The 18,033-nt window shown below is 41.7% G+C and overlaps 2 protein-coding genes across 7 annotated transcripts in view; one reads left to right on the top strand and one right to left on the bottom strand.

The window, feature by feature from the left end:
- The first annotated feature begins 91 nt into the window (after positions 1-91).
- LOC146352080 (molybdopterin synthase catalytic subunit-like) lies at positions 92-15,325 on the top strand. Of its 4 annotated transcripts, XR_014787583.1 has the most exons (6): positions 92-212; positions 1,529-1,682; positions 3,642-3,765; positions 4,783-4,863; positions 9,611-9,680; positions 14,860-15,022. XR_014787583.1 is itself a non-coding variant. In XM_084833202.1 (5 exons), the coding sequence occupies exons 1-4, from the start codon at positions 92-94 to the stop codon at positions 9,650-9,652; spliced, it is 441 nt and encodes a 146-aa protein (XP_084689328.1). In that variant the 3' UTR covers positions 9,653-9,680; positions 14,860-15,325. The 4 variants fall into 4 exon arrangements, 3 of the variants coding, with proteins under 3 accessions (XP_084689328.1, XP_084689329.1, XP_084689327.1); XM_084833202.1 differs by lacking the exon at positions 4,783-4,863 and having other exon boundaries at positions 14,860-15,325; XM_084833203.1 differs by lacking the exon at positions 4,783-4,863 and having other exon boundaries at positions 14,857-15,021.
- Positions 9,737-18,033, bottom strand: part of ITGA2 (integrin subunit alpha 2) — a 99,835-nt gene continuing 91,538 nt past the window's right edge. For all 3 annotated transcript variants that reach the window (XM_084833198.1, XM_084833199.1, XM_084833200.1), the window contains 2 exons: positions 14,570-14,686; positions 9,737-13,740 (listed from right to left, as the gene is read on the bottom strand). In XM_084833198.1, the coding sequence (XP_084689324.1) occupies positions 13,651-13,740; positions 14,570-14,686 (207 nt within the window). In that variant the 3' untranslated portion in view covers positions 9,737-13,650. The remainder of the gene's footprint in view (positions 13,741-14,569; positions 14,687-18,033) is intronic.

Raw genomic sequence — 18,033 nt, 5'->3', positions numbered from 1 at the left:
GAAAAGCTGCCACTGAAATTTAGGGAGCATCTTGCAAATTATCCCATTAATTGGAATAGTAATTTTATTACTGCTTATTTCTAGACAGATCATGAATGAAAGTGAGGATGAGCCCAAGGACTTGATTAAACTGAACTGTGAGAAGCTCTCGGCAGATGAAATATCAGCGCTGGTGATTTCTCCCTGCTGTGGGGCTGTGTCTTTGTTTGTAGGTAGGGTTGTTGCACAAATCTCTGAATAAGGGAGAAGCCCATTAAACTGTTTTTATCCATACAGAACTGTATATAGAGAAAGAAGACTAGGTGCACATCAATAAAGGCAGACAGAAGGAGGCAAATGGTTGTGGAGCAGGACAAGCATAGAACAAGGTGGAGGCATTAATTGCAGTTGTGTCTTCAGCACAATGCTAAACCGTGAAGATTAGAATAGATTTCTGAAAACGAGAGGTGGAGGGGGTTGTGTGCTCATGCATGCTGTGATGGGTATCACTGCTAGGTGAAGAATGAGAGAAGGTGCATGCATGCGCACACAGAGGACATTAACGTCGCGCACACCTGCACAGACCCACAATGCTGTCTGTCTGTGCAGGCTGCTAGAAGCACCTATCTGACATGTGGCTCAGTCCTTCCCACAGACGCTTCACAGTTGTGGTAGCCAGATGTTGTGTTGCGCATTGCCATGTACCCCAATCTCACCACTTCTAGAGTTGTGTCAGCACAGCGTTTCCCCCTGCAAAGATCTTGCATTCTTATTTGTAGCACCTTTTCTGTGCAGTTGAAGAGCACTGGGGGTTTCATCCCATGCAATTGCCAGGCCCATGATAAACTTCTGCAATATGGATGGGCACATCTGTCAATTTCAATTTCACTCGGTTTCTCATTTTTCCAACCACAAGCTCGTTTTGCCCTGTTTCTGCATCAGTTTACTAGTCTGCCCCTCAAAATTCTGCCCAAAAATTCATATGCATTTTGGTGGACGTTTCTTGCAATATATACAATGTTGTGCATGCTTTCCCTATTTTGCACGCTTCTTCCAAGACATTTTTATCCTAATATAATACGTTTTTGTGCATACATTCCCCTAGTATATGCATATCTGTGTGCACTTTCCTTTAATGTAGACAGTTGTCTGTGCATTTTTGAAGTTGTAAATTGCATCACAAAAAGTGCAGGCTTCAGTGTGCAAGTGCATTCCAGTTTGTATATAGCGGGGGTGCAGAGGTTCTTTCCACCCAATGGCTGAATTCCATTTCAGAGTAGGTCTCTGGGGCCACACCCCATTCCAGTGGCAGGTGAGGCTGAAGGCAAAAGGGGCAAGGGCAAAAATACCCCCAAACCACAGCATATTGAAGCTTTAGGGTGCAATCCTATGCGTGTTTAGACAGAGAAAAGGCCTACAACTCCCAGTGTTCACCAGCCAGCATGGCTGGCTGGGGAACGCTGGAAGTTGTAGGCCTTTTCTCTCTCTAAACATGCATAGGATTGCGCCCTAAAGCTCGTTCTGCCAGTAACGTGTCCTTTCATTTCAGGCACTACCAGGAATCACTTTGAGGGGAGAAAAGTCATACAATTAGAATATGAAGCATATGCACCCATGGCGGAAGCGGAATTAAAGAAAATATGCACAGATATTAGGTTAAAATGGCCCGCGGTGAAACATATAGCAATATATCATAGACTTGGGTAAGTAGGGACAGTGCACACACCCTTCCTGCTTTATTAGATACATGGCACGGGCATAGAAATTTGGTGTCTGTTTTTATAAATAAGTGGGTCTCCTTTGTTGGGGTGAGGAAGCTGTCTCAGGCCAGATTATTTGTCTCCTCTGACTGGCAGCTCTCCAGGGTCTCAGGCAGGGGTCTTTCCCATCTCCTGTTACCTCGTTAAGGCTGCAATCCTATGCACGTTTAGACAGAAAAAAAGTCCTACAAGTTATAGAATTTGTGTGTGTGTGTCTAAACATGCATAGGATTGCACCCTAAAGATATTTGAAGTTTAAATGCATTGACTCGCTCTTAACCCTACTTAATGCTGAAGAAAGCCTACCCCCCGTGAGTTGTCTCTTCCCCTGCTGTGGGGAAAAGTGGGGGGTGGACAACCCGCAGCTGTAGGGTGCATGCAGGCTGAGGTTCGTGAACCCCTGATTTACCTGGAGATCCCAGGGGTGGAATCTGGGCACACAAAGGATTCCTTTTAATGAGAGATGTGGAATGGTTGGGATACAAGTACAGCTCTTAACTGAAGTAGAAGCAGAACATTTGGGAAAGGAATAGGCCCTGTCATTCAAGAGACTAGGTTTTAGCTGGGGCCATCGATACAGAGGGAGATGGAAGTCTGAATTAGGCATGCAAGGGACCACTCACTGGTAGGGATGTCGGTTGCTGGGAAATCTGGTTGTTTTTTGGCTCAATGGAGTTCTGTGGCATGTACGACACCTTTGCATCTGTGAGCTGAGCTGCAGACTGTTCCCCCAACTCCAAGAACTTTTTTGCACTTTTGGGGGAGAAGATTCTGCAATTTGCACAAATTTGTGAGCAATTTGCACAGATACAGCCAAATTTGTGCAAACTACACATATTTGGACGTAATTTGTGCTAATTTGACCGTAATATGCCCGAATTTGACAGTAATTTGTGCAAATGGCTGAATTTCCTGCTCCTGCGCAAAATTCCCAGAAAATCCACGAACTGACCTGACTCACTGCAGATTGAGTCAGGCGCCGTAGCCAGAACCAAAACAAAGTCTGGGAGGCCGAGCCTAGGAAAAGTCAAACTCCACCGCCCCTAAATGGATTTCTCCAACATCCCTACTGACTGGCTGCTTGAAGCATAACCGTGAGGATGCTGTTCCTCATACAAAGCTGATTGCATGAGCACATGACGAAATCTTGAGGACGTTTGTCAGGCCCTTCGTGAGTCCGGAGTAAAGGTGCTCTAAAGTTGTGGGACAGCCACTGAGTATGCCAGTCTCTGTGTGCTCTTGCTTATCTGTCTTGGTACATGGATTGAGCAACGCAGATGGTGCTTTCGGAAGATCTAAGCTAGGGGTAGGGAACCTGTGCTCCCCCCAGATGGATCTGTTGGACTCCATCCTCTCTCTTCCCCAGCCAGCATAGCCAGTGGTCAGGAATAATGGGAATTGTAGTCCAGCAACATCTGGAAGGTCATACTTTCTCAACTCCTGAACTAAGCAATATTTGCCTCTTTCTTGTATACACTGTAGCCTGCTCAGAGCTTTAGGATAGGTAGAATAACAATTTAATTCAGTGGGGGCATGGGGGTCCAGACCTTCCCCAGCTATGTTGCTTGAGGGGCTGAGCCGTTCCTGGCTTTGGTGCCATTTCCAGGCTCTGAGCTGGGGTCACCATTTGTCCATCTCTGATCTAATTATTGTTAGACCAGGTTGTTGTTGCAAGTTCTGTGTCTCCAGTGTTTTTTAATTTGTTTTCCTGTTGAATTGTCCTTTCTCAAGTCTAATAGAGGGACATGGAGTTTCTATCTCATTTAAGATTCCTAGGATATGGCCTGTTTGTTTTTGTACGTCTGTGTAGTAGTTAGTAAAAAGCCCTTTATTAGGTGCTCTCAAGATTAAGCTAATGTGGATAAAAGCAACAACTAATGTGACTTTTCACTTCCTCTGTAGTTCAGTTCCCATTAGCGAAGCGAGTGTGATGGTCGCAGTCTCTTCCCCTCACAGAGCAGAATCTCTTGAGGCGGTGCAATATTGCATCAATACTTTAAAAGCAACTGTCCCTATATGGAAAAAGGTACGTATGTCTCAATATTCTTTCTGTCCAAAAAGAAAGGAAGGAAGGAAAAGTACAGTCAAATACAATTGTACCATGCGTGGGTTCCAGACACGGAAAGGCTGCTTGAGAGATTCTTGGCAGAGTTTCTTAGCAAACTCTTGCTGCTGTTGCCTGTACATGTATATCTGACGGCAGCCAGGGGGAAGGCCTTTTCTGTTTTGGCACCCCACCTTTGGAATTCTTTTCTCCTGCAGTGCAAAGGGCCCCATCTTTGATCATGTTTCAGCACCGGCTAAAAACTCCTCCTGTTTACCCAGGCATTTGCTGATTTTAATACCTAGAATTAAAAGTAGATTTTTCGGTCTTTATCTTTGTATCTGAATTGTTTTAATGCATTTTTTTATACCGCCCTGTGATTTTGTAATGAAAGGTGCTACAGAAATATTTTTTAAAATAATAATAAACACAAGTTTGGTAGTTTTGCTGTTGGTAGACACATGTAAATGTTCACATGTGCTTACCAAATCTCACTGCAACTTCCTTTTTTTAAAGTGCACTACACAGACAGATACACCATTGATTTGATCCAGACATTTGCTTAATCTAAAATTATGAAGCATACCCTTCTGCAGTCACAGCTGTGAATGAGAGGAAGCTCCACATGGGATCCCATGGAGCACTGTTCTTTCCCTCCCAAACTACTAGTCCTCAGGTTTTTTTACCACAGGACAGTGGCCTATCAAGGGCCTTTACTTTCCAGCGTGTGCCTTGGATATATGCATCGTGTTGTCTCACTCACCCAGGGCTTGTGTGCAAATTATTCATTCAGTTGCTTCCTTGAACTTTGCCCTGGATGTCTTTGTTTTATTGGAATCCATCATTGACAGCACATGCTGAAAAATCTCGATGCTTGAGGTTGCTGCATTCCCCATACTGGACACAATGATTTCTCATCTGTTGTTCACACTGGATATACTGTATTTCAGTGTAACTCCCTTTGCAACAGTTCTCATCCATGATGCTCTTTGATTGCAGGAGGTCTATGAAGAGGAATCTTCTTGGAAAGAAAACAAAGAGTGCTTTTGGGCCAAGACAAAAAAATAACTCTCCTAAAAGGTTCACTGCCTAGCTGTTTTATAATAATAGAGAAGACAATTAGATTTTAGTCAGATCCACAGTTAATCTTATTAACAAATGCTTGAAGCACTTGCAAAGTAACTGGATGTTTAAGGCCTGAAGTCATATGGATGCAAAGTGTTTGGATTTCTCTGTCTGTCCTCATAAGCCATAAGCCTTAGCAAGTGCTGAAACTTTTCAGAAACCAGGTTGGGTTCATGCAAATGTTGATCCTCCAAATTCTGAAAATTATGCTCAAGCCATCTGATCTTTCAGCATCTCTGCTACCCATTTATCTATGAATAATTTAGGAAAATCTTCATTGCTTTCTTCTGGACCTTTTGTATTCTTTTAATATTTGAAATCTTTGGTTATGGTAGCGCTTTCAAGCCAAACCACCTTTTGTAATTTCAGGCAAGCTATACATTGCATAACACAGAAGCTGCATTCAGGTGTCATGAGAAATCATGGTTTATCATGACAGGAACAAGGCTAGCCTCCCCCTGGGCTCATGCAATCCCCCTTTCCCTTCCAGCATGGCCACAGAGAGAAGAAGTTTCTGTTTTAGATTAATCACAGTTCAGCATGTCATCTGAACCCTAAACCATGCTTAGCCTTAACTATGGTTTGGTAGAAACAAGCCAGTGTCACAACCCATGGTTTGAAGTTGTGTTTCAAACAAACTAGTTAAGAATAACCACAGTTTGCTGGGTCTGGATGACATGACAAGCAGCAGCTAATAAAAAATTAAAGCAGAACTGTTGTGGAAGAGTGCACGCGCGCGTGTGCATGTGTGAGTGAGAGAGAGAGAGAGAGAGAGAGAGAGAGAGAGAGCGCACAACCAGAGGAGGCTAGGCTTGTTCCTGTCAGGATAAACCATGGTTTATGGTGACATCCAAATGCAGCCAGTGTGAACGTGAATAACAATGTGAATGCATGTGTAATGAAAACCATTAAGCTTTTCCACATTCTTAATTTGCTAGAAACCAATGCTGCTCTATATCACAATTTTTTCCCATCATGCAAGCAGTCCATCTTCCCTGGCCATGTATTTGCGTGGCTGAGTGCTACTTCTAATACCGAGCAGTCCCAGGTAAGGCTGGCAGCAATTCCCATGATCGTAGTGTCACTTCTAACTACCACAGTCATGAGAATGGCTGCTGGCTGTTGCCATGGTTTCCTGCGTCACACGTTAAATTTTCCCATACTAATGCAAACCTTGTTCTACTTGCAGTAGATCAGTGTAGAACAGCCTTTCCCATCCTAGAGCCTCCAGAAGTGTTGGACTACAACCTCTATGATCTCTGGCCAGCCTATTACTTGCAGTTTATTTATACTTATTGAGACTTTCTACGCTGCCCCTGTAATGCATATGCATCAAGGTGGCTTACAGAAATTAAAATCGCAGAATCATCATAGAACGATGGCCAACCCTAAAATTGTGGTTAAGCTTAACTGTGGTTTATTGAAACAAGTCAGCCTCATACACCAGGGTTTTAAGTGGGTTTATTTCAATAAGTAAGACTGATCACAGTGTGGGCTCTCATACAAAGCTAAGTAGCAGTTAGTCAAAAACTGCCAGAGGAGAGGAGAGCACAGCATGTGAGTGCAAGGCTAGCCTAGGCTTGTTCCTTTAACAATAAACCGTAGTTTATCGTTCTGTCTGAATACAACGGGTGTATAGGAAGTGTTTTCAGCACATTAAAGCACTGCATAAAGTCTCAGCATTGTTGCTATTTCACCAGGGTGATGGTTCAGTGCTGTATATTTCTGGAACTTCATCTAAACAGATGTTTGAATTCTGTTTTAAACCTTTTATTTAAGCTTCTAGCTTAAATAATACAGTTCAGATATGTTTAATACTGCCTTATAGTGTTCCATTCAGAGGTTCTGTGTTTGCTACTAGCAAGCAGAGGCTTTCTTAGGATAATCTATTTCTAAATAGTCAAGCCTTTAATTCTATACAGTTGGAAATACACTAATGGTTTTAGCATATTTTTTATGCTAGCCACCTGAAAATACTTTTAAGCAGTGTATTTTGGCATTGGGGTAGTATATTCAGTTGATTCTTGTAGTGGTTAACGTACAGAAATATACTTTTACTATCACTGGTTGCTCACTTCAGTAAATTAATTAGTGATTTTATAATGACATATTTTGTGAGTAACATTAGTACATTAGCAATAATCCTGGAGCTTTTGGATTCCATCAGCACAGAAAGGCTCCCAAAACCTTATATTGGGCTGACAATAGAATAGCCACAGAAGGAAGGGTCTCACCCCTTTGCCATGTACAGGATACTGTGCAGCTGTAATAGTGCAGGCCACTTACAACCCTAGAGGGACTGCAGTTCAAAATTCTCAGGAAGTGGGAAAAGCTAAGAAGTAAAATATTTTGACAAGTGCTGTCTCGAGCAGAATAAATTTAAGTGCCTTTGGTAGTGTCTGAAGATATTACTTACATAATCATTTTGGTTATTGGTTTCAAACATAAGATGAACAAGAGGTTTGTGTAAATTTATATTGCCAGAAAAATGTTGATGTAAAAAAGCTATTGAATTTTATAGAGATCGTTGGTTTTGTTTACATCCACAATCTATATTCACTTTGCTTTGGCAATATGGAGCCTTCATTAGGAGCAGGTGAATAACTGACCTGTGTTTAGCTAGAAGACTGCATCGTACATTATATTTTTAATGGATACACCAAACATGTTATATATTCCTATTAAAACTTAATGGGTTGGATCCAGACTTAGTCATACTTAAAGTAGATCCATTGAAATCAGTCAGACTTAGTCAAGTGGAAAATGATGGATGTTGGGGCAAAAAATCCTAATCTCAAGTATAAGCTGATGGGATCTGCGCTAGTGTTGACTGACCAAGAAAGAGAACTTGGGGTTGTGGTGGACAGCTTGCTGAAAATGTTGACCCAGTGTGTGGCTGCTGTGAAAAAGGGAAATTTCAATATAGGCATAATTAGGAAAGGAATTGAAAATAAAACTGCCAGGATCATACTCCCCTTATACAAAGCTATGGTGCTACCACCTTTAGAATACTGTGTACAGTTCTGGTTACCGCACCTACAAAAAGAAATGGTAGAGTTTGGAAAAGTGCAGAAAGGGGCAACTACAAGGGGCTGGAGCATCTCCCCTATGAGGAAGGGTTACAATAGCTGGGGTAGTTTAGCTTAGAAAAAGGGCGAGTAAGGGGGAGACATGATAGAGGTGTATAAAATTATGCAGGGTGTGGAGAAAGTGGATAGGGAGACATTTTCCTCCCTCTCATAATACTAGAACCAAGGGTCATCCTATGAAGCTGATTGGTGGGAGATTCAGGACGGATTGAAGGAAGGACTTATTCACGCAGTGCATTGTTAAACTATGGATTTCACTTCCGCAAGATGTAGTGATGGCCACCACTCTGGATGGCTTTAAAGGGGGATTGGACAGATTCATGGAGGAGAAGCTATCAATGGCTACTAGTCCTGATGGCGGTGTGCTACCTCCAGTATCAGAAGCAGTACGCCTGTATACACCAGTTGCTGGGGAACATGGGCGGGAGGGTAGCCACTGTGTGAACAGAATAGACTAGATGGGTCTTTGGTCTGAGCCAGCATGGTCTTATGTTATTATGTCTAATATAAGTCTCATCAATTTCAGTGGGTCTGCTCTAAAGATGACGAAGTCTGGATCTTATCAGTGAGCTTAAAGTAACTATTCACAGCTGTATGCAAATGATTTGGGGGGATTCTCCTCACCCACACACACCACAGCTCACTCCATTCAGCAGGGTCTCTTTGATTGTAGTATTCGGGGTGGGGAGAGGGGCTGCTATGGGAAGGAGGGGTTATGCAAGTCCACTTCTGCCAGTGGAGTTGAGCTAGATCCAACCCCTATGTGACAGATCAGTTGGATTATGCTGCATTACCTTTGTCTGGCAAGGGTTACACTGAGCAGCCCATGGGCAGGAGCCACTTTCCTCTGCTTGCCACCCCTTTCCCTCTGTTCTTCCTGTCCCACCCTCGAAGTAGGCTGGTGGCAGAGGAACAAGAGCGCTCGTGCTAGAGGTGTGAACCAATTACTTGTAGAGACTTGTAGACTTCTCCTGCCCTTCTGTCACTCTGGTTTGCCTTTCACCTGATTTTCCCCCTCCTTCTTTCCTTTGCTCCCCCACCGCCATGAAATTAGGCTGAGAGTTACAGGTTGCCCATTCTTCAATTAAAGCAATAGTGAGCAGGGAAAAACCCTCTGAAAATAACTACTGAAAGGTTCTGGACATACAAACATTTATGGGCTCATGTTAGGGCACCATGCAAGAGTTCAATGGTGCAGAAACGCCCAGAACTGATTTTTAAATTTGTATTTGATTGATATACTGCTGAACATATTTTAAAATATCTCTTAAGCTTACATGGTGAATTTTCTTGATGTGTGTCTGAGAAACTGTATTTGGTTCTGGACTGGGCATAGCCAGTGTGTATCAGTGGAGAGACTGCTGTGAAAACAAACCTGTAAAACTATGTGCTTTCCCTGTTTTTTAAAAAAGAAGAGTAAAGCTGACATTTGTTTTCAATAGTGAACTGTGAATTCTTGTTGCTTTTATGGAAACAAGCACCAAATATATTTTCCCAATGTTTGAGGACAGCTGATCAACTTGAAAAAGTTATAATAAATGTGTTTTGTGTTGCATCTTTTCCTGAAGCTCTCCTGTCTTACTCACGTTTTCTTCTTAAAATGTGTTCCCCAGCAAAATGAAGATAAACTATCCAACCACAGCAAGATGCAGTAGAGTACAGGGTTTACCTGCAGTGAACCAGGTGTGTAGAAAATGGAATTTAGCAATGAGCATAAAAAGTCCATACTAGGTTTGTTTCAAATTTACTCAAGATCAGTCTTTATTTAAACACACCCACTTCAGCTGTTCTGACATTCTATAGAACAAAGTGCAAATATACATACATGGAGGCAAAACGTATTACACCTGAACATACCCTATAGAAAGGAAAGCCTCTATACATTGTATTTAAAGGCAGTGAAAATGTACACTCAGAAGTAATGGGCGGGGTGGATGGACACACAATGGGCCTGAAGTCCAAGTTCTCAGCCTTTTGGTTTTTAATAAATATTATCCTGTATTATGGTTATTCAGTTAACCAGGTTTGAAATGTTTTGCCTCTGGGTCTGAAGTAATTTTACTGGTAGCTCTGTCACTAACTAGGATTAAAGAATTCTGGGTTCCAAAAGCTGAGCTTGAAGCAGGCTGAGGTTTGTGTTACCTATGGGTAACGATGGTCAAATGTAACTATCCTTAACTAATGGATAAGAACATAACGTAAAAAGGGATGGGTGGGGGAATTGACATATGATAGAGAAGCTGTGTGGTGGGAGTCAATCATAACACCATCCCTACTCCCTTAACACCATAATCCCAAACATGTCTACTCAGAAGTAAGTCTCATTTGGTTCAATTGATCTTACTTCCAAGTAGGTGGATACAGGATTGTAGCCTTAGCCTAGTTAACAATCGAGTAGTGTTACCTCTGCAGTGTCCATTAGAAATGTTGTGACACTTAACATTGCTTCTTGACCAATTAAAATAGTGCTTTATGGAATCCTGTAATACTAAAACACATTTTTAAATATCTAAAAAAAGTTTGCATATTATAAAGCTACATCCATCAAAATTGCAGCAGGATTGCAGATTTGTGCCAGTTGAAAAGTGCAATAACAGTATTATCAATGACAGGAAATTAACCACTTATTGTGGTGGATTAAGGATTTGCCTTTTGTGAGAGCAAGGATTCCACTCACAGAAAGCTCCTGCCCAGTTTTTAGGGGTCCCCTGTACTCCATTTATTTGATTTGTACTCCACCTTTCTACCACAAAATGACACTCAAGGTAGCCATTCAGCAGGGTCTTCTGACTGCAGCATTTTCAGAGGGATGGAGGGGTGCCTTGGGAAGGTGGGGGCAAGAAAGCCCATTTCTCACATCACAGGTGATCCAGCTTAGATCTGGATCCGACCCACTGAGTCTTTAAAAGGCAACATCCTGGCTTAGTGGAAATATAGGAAAACCACGGTCATTAACACACGTTACAGTCATTAACACGCAAATCATTCCAAGGTTCTAATAAACTACCATCATCTCCTGTATTATGAATCAAGCACTGGGAGACCATCTTCCAATGATGGTCCATTGATCCTAAAGACAGATAAACATTTTTCTTCCTCCCCATCCTGCTTACTCCCACTTGCCTGCAAAAGTGGGCAACGAGGGAGAAAAACAATAAAACCTTTAAACAATAAAAATAAAGAGCATTAAAAACATTAAACATAATTTAAAAGGCTGAATTAGAAAGATGTGTCTTCACACCCTTTCTAAAAGCCAAGATTAGGGGCAACACAGTTCTTGAGGGAGTGCATTCCACAGCTTAGGAGTGACACAGGAGGAAGCAAATGGGTGCCCTCATGAGGGCCTCTCTTGCAGATCTTAATAACCGGACAGGTTCATTATGAGAGAAGCAGTCCCTTAGAGAGGCAGGTGCTAAGCCATTTAAGGATTTGAAGGTTAAAACCAACACCTTCAGTTGAGCCCCCAAAGCAATTGGCGACCAGCGTAGGTCTTTCAAGTTTGGTATAATATGGTCCTGATACTGTGCACTGGTGAGGAGCCACATTTTGCACCAAGTGAAGCTTCCGGATACGCTTCAGGGGTAGCCCTCCACAGAATGCAGAATGCAATACCTATGTGTACGCTCAGCATGTGTGTGTCCATCACTGGGTCAAGTTGGAGGTGGATTTGTTCCTGTGAACTGCATAACGGCTTTGTATAAGCCTGCTATGTCACAGGGCTGTATATGGTCGCATCTCCGGCCAGAGTAGTATGTCATGATACGCGGCATTGGTCAGTAGGTACCATCTTGATTTCTTTGCTGGTGCAGTGGCCCACAAACTTCCAAGTATTCCTGTTTGGCTGGTCAAACCCAACAGCGCATCCAGAGAGAGAAGAGCCTCAGCAGGAGGGAGTAAAGATCACTTTGTGCTGCCCCTTCTATAATAGAAGTGGGTCCTGGTCCTCCTCCTCCAGTTCCACAAGAGCCTTTAGATAATGTCAGGGCCTCATCCTCCACCATCAAATTAAGAGACAGCTGAGGTTCCCCTAGGTCTAGCTTCCCCTTTCCTTTTCTCTCCTGTGGCTGGCTTCCTGCCACCTGTTGCTCCATGTACATATTGCCAAGACGTGCATATCTAGGAAGTAGCAGAGAGCATTAAGCTTCTCTTTGCACCAATTTGAACAACCTGATGGTGTGTGTGTGTGCCTGCGCGTGCGCGCACACACGCGTCTCATAGCTGTGGCCACGATATAAAGAATGGCATAACTGGCTCAAGCACCAGCAGGACTTGTCTACCCTTATTCGCCCCTTATCTTGAATAGTACCTATGGGTGCTTCCAGACAAGGCTTTAACTGTACACACTGCCTCATTCAAGGATTTTTATGGGAGGCCCAGACTACAGCTGTCTACATTAAGCAAAAAAACCCATATTCTTAGCGGGGCTTTTTGCTTTCAGTTTCTTTGCGGGATTAAGATGGGTTCTTTTGCAAAGCTGACACGTGGTTTGAATCAAGGGAGTGCCTCCTTCCCTGGCATGTGTGCAAAAGAGGGGGAGGGGTGTCTTGTTTTTGTTGCTTAACTTGTGCTATGACTTACTTGTGAGTAGATATAAGATTGTGCTGTAAGTCTGCAACCGGAGGCACACTTGCTTGCAGAGAGCGAAACAGGCTGTCGTGGTGAAGGGAACAAGCGAGAGAAAGAGCTGTGGGTCTCCAGACAGATCCAAGCGTCCTTTACTCTTGCTCTCTCTGCAAAGCAGCACACACATGCATGTGGCTTCGTTGCTGTCAGGCCTGCTCTGCGCTTGCTTTGAGCTGCTCCTTTTCCTGCTCTGCCCAATGGCTTCTTCCCAGGCTGTGATCATAGCGGAGCTGCACATTTACACCCATCCATTAAGCCACATTTACATTTAAATACTGCATTATCCTGGTGGCGGGGTGGTGTTGGTGCTGAATAAAGATTTTAAAAAGCTGGATGTGCCCTGGAGAAAGTGACCCATCACCAGACCACGATAAGTGCCTCGTGTAAGCACAAAGTCTTTCATTTGTCGCTCTCCCATGTTTTCCAACTAGTTCCATGTTTTTTTTTCTTACCAGAAAAAGATCTGTTAAGGAAAAATAGCTGCACAATGCCTTTTGAGTATTACTGCCAGGAGCCCTTGTCTGGAAGCACTCTTTCTGGTATAAATCACAAGTTGTATTTTAAAACAAGAACTTCAAAAGCAGATTTCAGTTCAGGGAGGTGAAGGCAATGAGTGTGCTGCTGTTGGCTTAGCTGGATTACACTTAAGCCTTTTGTGTACCTCACAGAACTCTCTGGACCACAGATTGAAACTTAAAACACAAGTCAAATATATAAACACCAGAGTATTTCTGGCACAGTTCAGTATTACTAACTCTGGTCCTGCCACTTCAGAGTGTAGTAATAAAATACATACAAGAAAAAATATTTCAAAACCCTGTAAACAAAACCCAAACCGACCAGCAGTCATTTCTAAAATAAAATAGTACATATAAAATATTTACATCTATACAAAATAAAAGAAGACATTTTCATTGAAAAAAGAGAAAAGAGTGAAAAATCACAATAATTTGTAAGGCACTCAGAGAAGTCAAACCAGTGTGATTGTGAACATTGCTTGTGGCTCAGAGGGTTGGTGCACAGAGTATTATCATTCTCTGTCCTTAGTGAGTTCTGTAATTTCATCCATGTCTTCCACATCCTTTGCCATTTTTTCATATTTTCGCTTGAAGAAACCAAGCTGTAAGAAATTTGAGAAGTTTTTTAAATGTGTGTGTGTGTGTGTATAGCACTGAAGTTGTTCTGGTATATGCACACATAGCCAGCATTTGCACATAATGCTATGTTTTCAACTAACCATGGGTTGTCATTATGTCCAAAACCAGACAAACTGTGGTTAGTCTTAATAAATGGTTCTGGGGAAACACACTAACATCAAACTGCTTGCTGATCATGGCTTGTCTCTCTAAACCATAGTTAAGACTAACTACAGTTTGTCTGGGTTTTGACATAACAACAAAGTACAGTTAGTTGAAAACAGAAGCAAATGCTTCCAGTCTTGTGACTGCACCAGGGGAGGGGAGAGGGAATGCCCAGCCATAGATAACTGTGTGTGAATTCAAAATATGCAAAGCTGATTTCTTAGCAGATCTCTGAAAAGCAGTTCTCAAGTTCCAACTGTTTGGGTGGGAAACAACTGGCTTACTATTGAGTATGAACTTAAGAAATGAGATATCTTACTGGCAATGACCAACACATTCTCACATTAAGAAAATGGCTCCATTATTAATCAGGTATCTTACTATATGACAAAACTTCCTATGAGGTTCATATCCCAAACCCCAAGTCTGAATTATGTTTCCTGATCCCATATGGCTACTTAAAAATGACAGCTTCATGGATGGTGCATCCAATGGGACACACACACACACATACACACTCATTCTCTCTGTGTGTGTATGGAAGGGAGCTTATTCCACATGTTTATAGTGTTTAAAGAATATTGCTTATGTATTCTGAAAGAAAAATTTCATTTAATTAATTTTTTGAAGACGTAGGTATTTACTTACTTTCCATAAAGCAGCAACTAGAGCTACCAGCAAAAGGAGACCCAACAGAACACTTCCTATCACAACTCCAATTGGCACTTCTGATTTTTCATTGCCATTTGTTATTTTGGCTAGAATCTGAAAAGAAACCACTGTAGTTGTTACAAAAGGTAAACTAGTACTTATCATAGAAACATTATCAATGCATTATTTGGGCATTAGCTGGACAGCTGCAAGATGGAGTCAGTTCTGAGTAACAGCTGGATTTTCAAAAATAGAACCATTGATTACTTCTTTCTTGTTCCCAGCAGTCATAGGGGCAGTTCCAACGAAAAACCATCACATCTCCTGGTAGAGCCCAATTTGAATGTCTGCAAACCCTCCTCCTTAATTTCATGTCAAGACTGACAACAAAAATAAATCAATGAATAAATAAATAAAATGATGAAGTCATAAAGACTTCAACTTCAAGTCAGCCTTTTCTTTACCCAAATGGTTTTTGTAATGCCTTGCCTGATAAAGAGATCTGGAGATCTTGAAAACATTCACATTTTTTTGTGATCTTTGAGTTGGCATGAGAACATAAGATGAGAACATAAGAACATCAGACCATCCAGTCCAGCATTCTGTTCACATGGTGGCCAACCAGCTGTTGACCAGGAAACCACAAGCAGGGCATGAGTGCAACAGCACCCTCCCACCCATGTTCCCCAGCAACTGGAGTACATAGGCATAGTGCCTCTGATACTGGCATAATAAAGGTATCCACTAATACGGATTTTTGAAGAGAATTATTGTAGTCTCATAGGGCACAGGATTAATTCTAGGAATGAGAGTCTTCCCTCCATTATTGTTCCAACATTCAGATATCTTTTTGGCTCTGTTCCATTTGAATTCTACAACGAATTCTAGATTTGAGAATGTTGGTAATAAATTTTGCACATTATTCACAATAATCATTAAAGCAGACAAAAACCTCTTCACCATTTGTGCTTCTATTAGAAGAATGAAAAATGATTGGGAAAACGGTAACACACAAACATGATTCCTTTTTTTTAAGTATATTTTTAAATTAAAAACCAGCCATGTGCACAGTTTAGAAGTTGTGAAAAGACAAAATGAAGAATATGATGGCACAATCCTATGCGCGTGTGGACAGAAAAAGCCCATACAACTCCCAGCATTCCCAAGCCAGCATGACTAGCTGGGGAATGCTAGGAGTGGTATATGTTTTTTCTGTCTATACATGCATAGGATTGCGCCCTTAAAAACCTATTTTGGGTACTTTAAAATTGTTTAAAACTATGCCATTTATCATTTTTTCATGTTTTAAAATTCTTGAAAAATATTGGAAACACAAATCCATAGGACTGAGAGATTCTGACATTTTCCATTCCATTCCATTAACACATGCAATAAAATTCTCAAAATCTAGGATGGGATTTGGGCAAAGGCAGATTTCACAATCATCCCTGGTTAATGCATTGCGTTGGACTCAGAAATCCTGGGATCAGTATTTGCCTGTTCTTAATTGTGGAAACGAAGGAAAAATGGACGACTGCAGAATTCACAGCTATGTGTCCCATAGGCCAAACATGTTGAAGTGAGCACTGAATATTCGGCTTAAGAATTTGCTCCCCCTTTTTTCCTCTCTCCAAATACTAAAACATCAACCAAGGAACTATAGGATGTTTCACAAAGTAAATCTGATTATAAATACAGATGTTCTTGTTGGCTTTCAAAGATATTTAGTTTTCAAAAATCTATGAAAGTTCAAAAAATGAGCTTTGAAAATCTGGAAGAACATTCTTTTTTATGTGAAAAATATGTAAAGAGTTACAATTAAATTGTCTGATGTAATTTAATCTCATGACTTTGGCAACTCCACCCTGAAACCACTTGGATATTTAAGTCTTCATTGCTGGAAAGCTTTTTTATTGTGCTGGTTTGGGTGTGGATGTATCTGTACATTTCAGCGTGGCTATCTTCCATGTATTTTGTAACAAAATGACCACAATAATGGTTTTCCCAGGTGAAAATAGAGCAGTCCCCAAATGGCAGTCTCTTTTGAGTGTGGGGAAAAAATATCTTAACAATTTCCTTTACTTAGTGCATGCCTAACAGTCTACCCATCCAGCAATTACATTAAATCATATCTAGATGAATAGGAGAGCAATCCTTTGTTGGTGTGGAGATTCTATGGCAGAGCAACAGCAACACCCAATGCCTGGCCAATTCACTGCAGCCATGGTTGGAGGTGACTTCCCTCCCTGTTTTGGGGTTGGAGGGAGGTCTTCCCTTTCCATTGCAGTCAGTGGGAGATGATTGATTGATTGATTGATTGCATTTATATTCCACCTTTTTTCCTCTTGCAAGGAACCCAAGGTGGCTTACATTATCCTCCCCCTCTCCATTTTATCCTCACAACAACAACCCTGTTGGGCTGAGAGTCTGTGACGGGCCTAAAGTCACCCAGTGAGCTTCCATGGCCGAGTGGGGACTAGAACCCGGATCTCCCAGCCCAACACTCTAGCCACTACACCATGCTGGCTCTCTTAGCTACATCAGCTCCAGGGTTCTCAAAAGTAAGATCCTGGCTTTTTGGGGGTGTCAAGGGAATGAGGGGGTTTAGAATCCTGTAGATCCTTGACTGCTCCTGACTAGGGATGTCAGAGAAATCCGCAACAGAATCAAATGAGTTTGCATTTCTATGAATCTGACCTGCAGATTCTGCAGCAGAACGGTTTTTTCCAAGTCACATGGATTCTGTGGATTGAGGACTGTTTTTTTGTTTTTTTAAAAACGTTTTGGAATTTTATGCCAATTTAGTTGTAGAAAAATAGGCACAATTAAAAAAAATCGGCTGAAAATGCACATTCCCCTCATACGTTAAAGCATGAAAATGTGCATTTGGGGGGATTTGCGCATTTTCACCAGTGCAAAACTTGCGCAAATGCAAACTTGTGCAAATTCAAGAAGTTGTGAAAAAATGATTCTGTCAGTGAGCACATGATGGAATGAAAGGCACCTGACAATCTGCAAAATGCAGATGGAATGGATTTTACAAAATCCATACATCCTACTCCTTGACACACCCCAAACACTCCCCACTGCCAGTGGAACACCACTGGTGGTACATATATTCCTAAAGAGCTTCCCGTGGTGTTCTGTGGGATCCCTAGCAGCATACATGCCATCCTGCCTGAGAGTCCTCTCTGGCAGTGCAGCACTTACACCATTTCCAACAGCCCCTTTAACCAGCCCTGGGCTGCTTTTAGGATTGCGAACTTAACTAATATTATTTATTAATTTATTTTAAAGGATTCTATTCTACCTTTCAAGGGCGGGGGGATCAAACAGTGAGAGCAGCAAACAATAAAGAAAACTGAACACAACATTTACTATTAAATAGTAAATTTAAACAATAAAATATCAAAAATTATATAACAATAAAACAGCAGCTAAAGCAGCTAAACAGTGAGAAC

This window comes from Heloderma suspectum, chromosome 2, assembly GCF_057233095.1.
Source record: "Heloderma suspectum isolate Gila_16-S chromosome 2, 16-S_ref, whole genome shotgun sequence".
In the NCBI taxonomy this organism is placed as follows: Eukaryota; Metazoa; Chordata; class Lepidosauria; order Squamata; family Helodermatidae; genus Heloderma; species Heloderma suspectum.
The sequence above is the reverse complement of the archived record's forward strand: the minus strand, read 5'-3'. Positions and strand labels throughout refer to the sequence as shown.

Coding starts and splice junctions, on each gene's coding strand:
- LOC146352080 (XM_084833201.1), top strand. CDS start 92: ATGAATGAAAGTGAGGATGAGCCCAAGGACTTGATTAAACTGAACTGT. Junction 1,683..3,641: donor GCAATATATCATAGACTTGG/GTAAGTAGGGAC, acceptor CTTCCTCTGTAG/TTCAGTTCCCATTAGCGAAG. Junction 3,766..4,782: donor CTGTCCCTATATGGAAAAAG/GTACGTATGTCT, acceptor CTTTGATTGCAG/GAGGTCTATGAAGAGGAATC.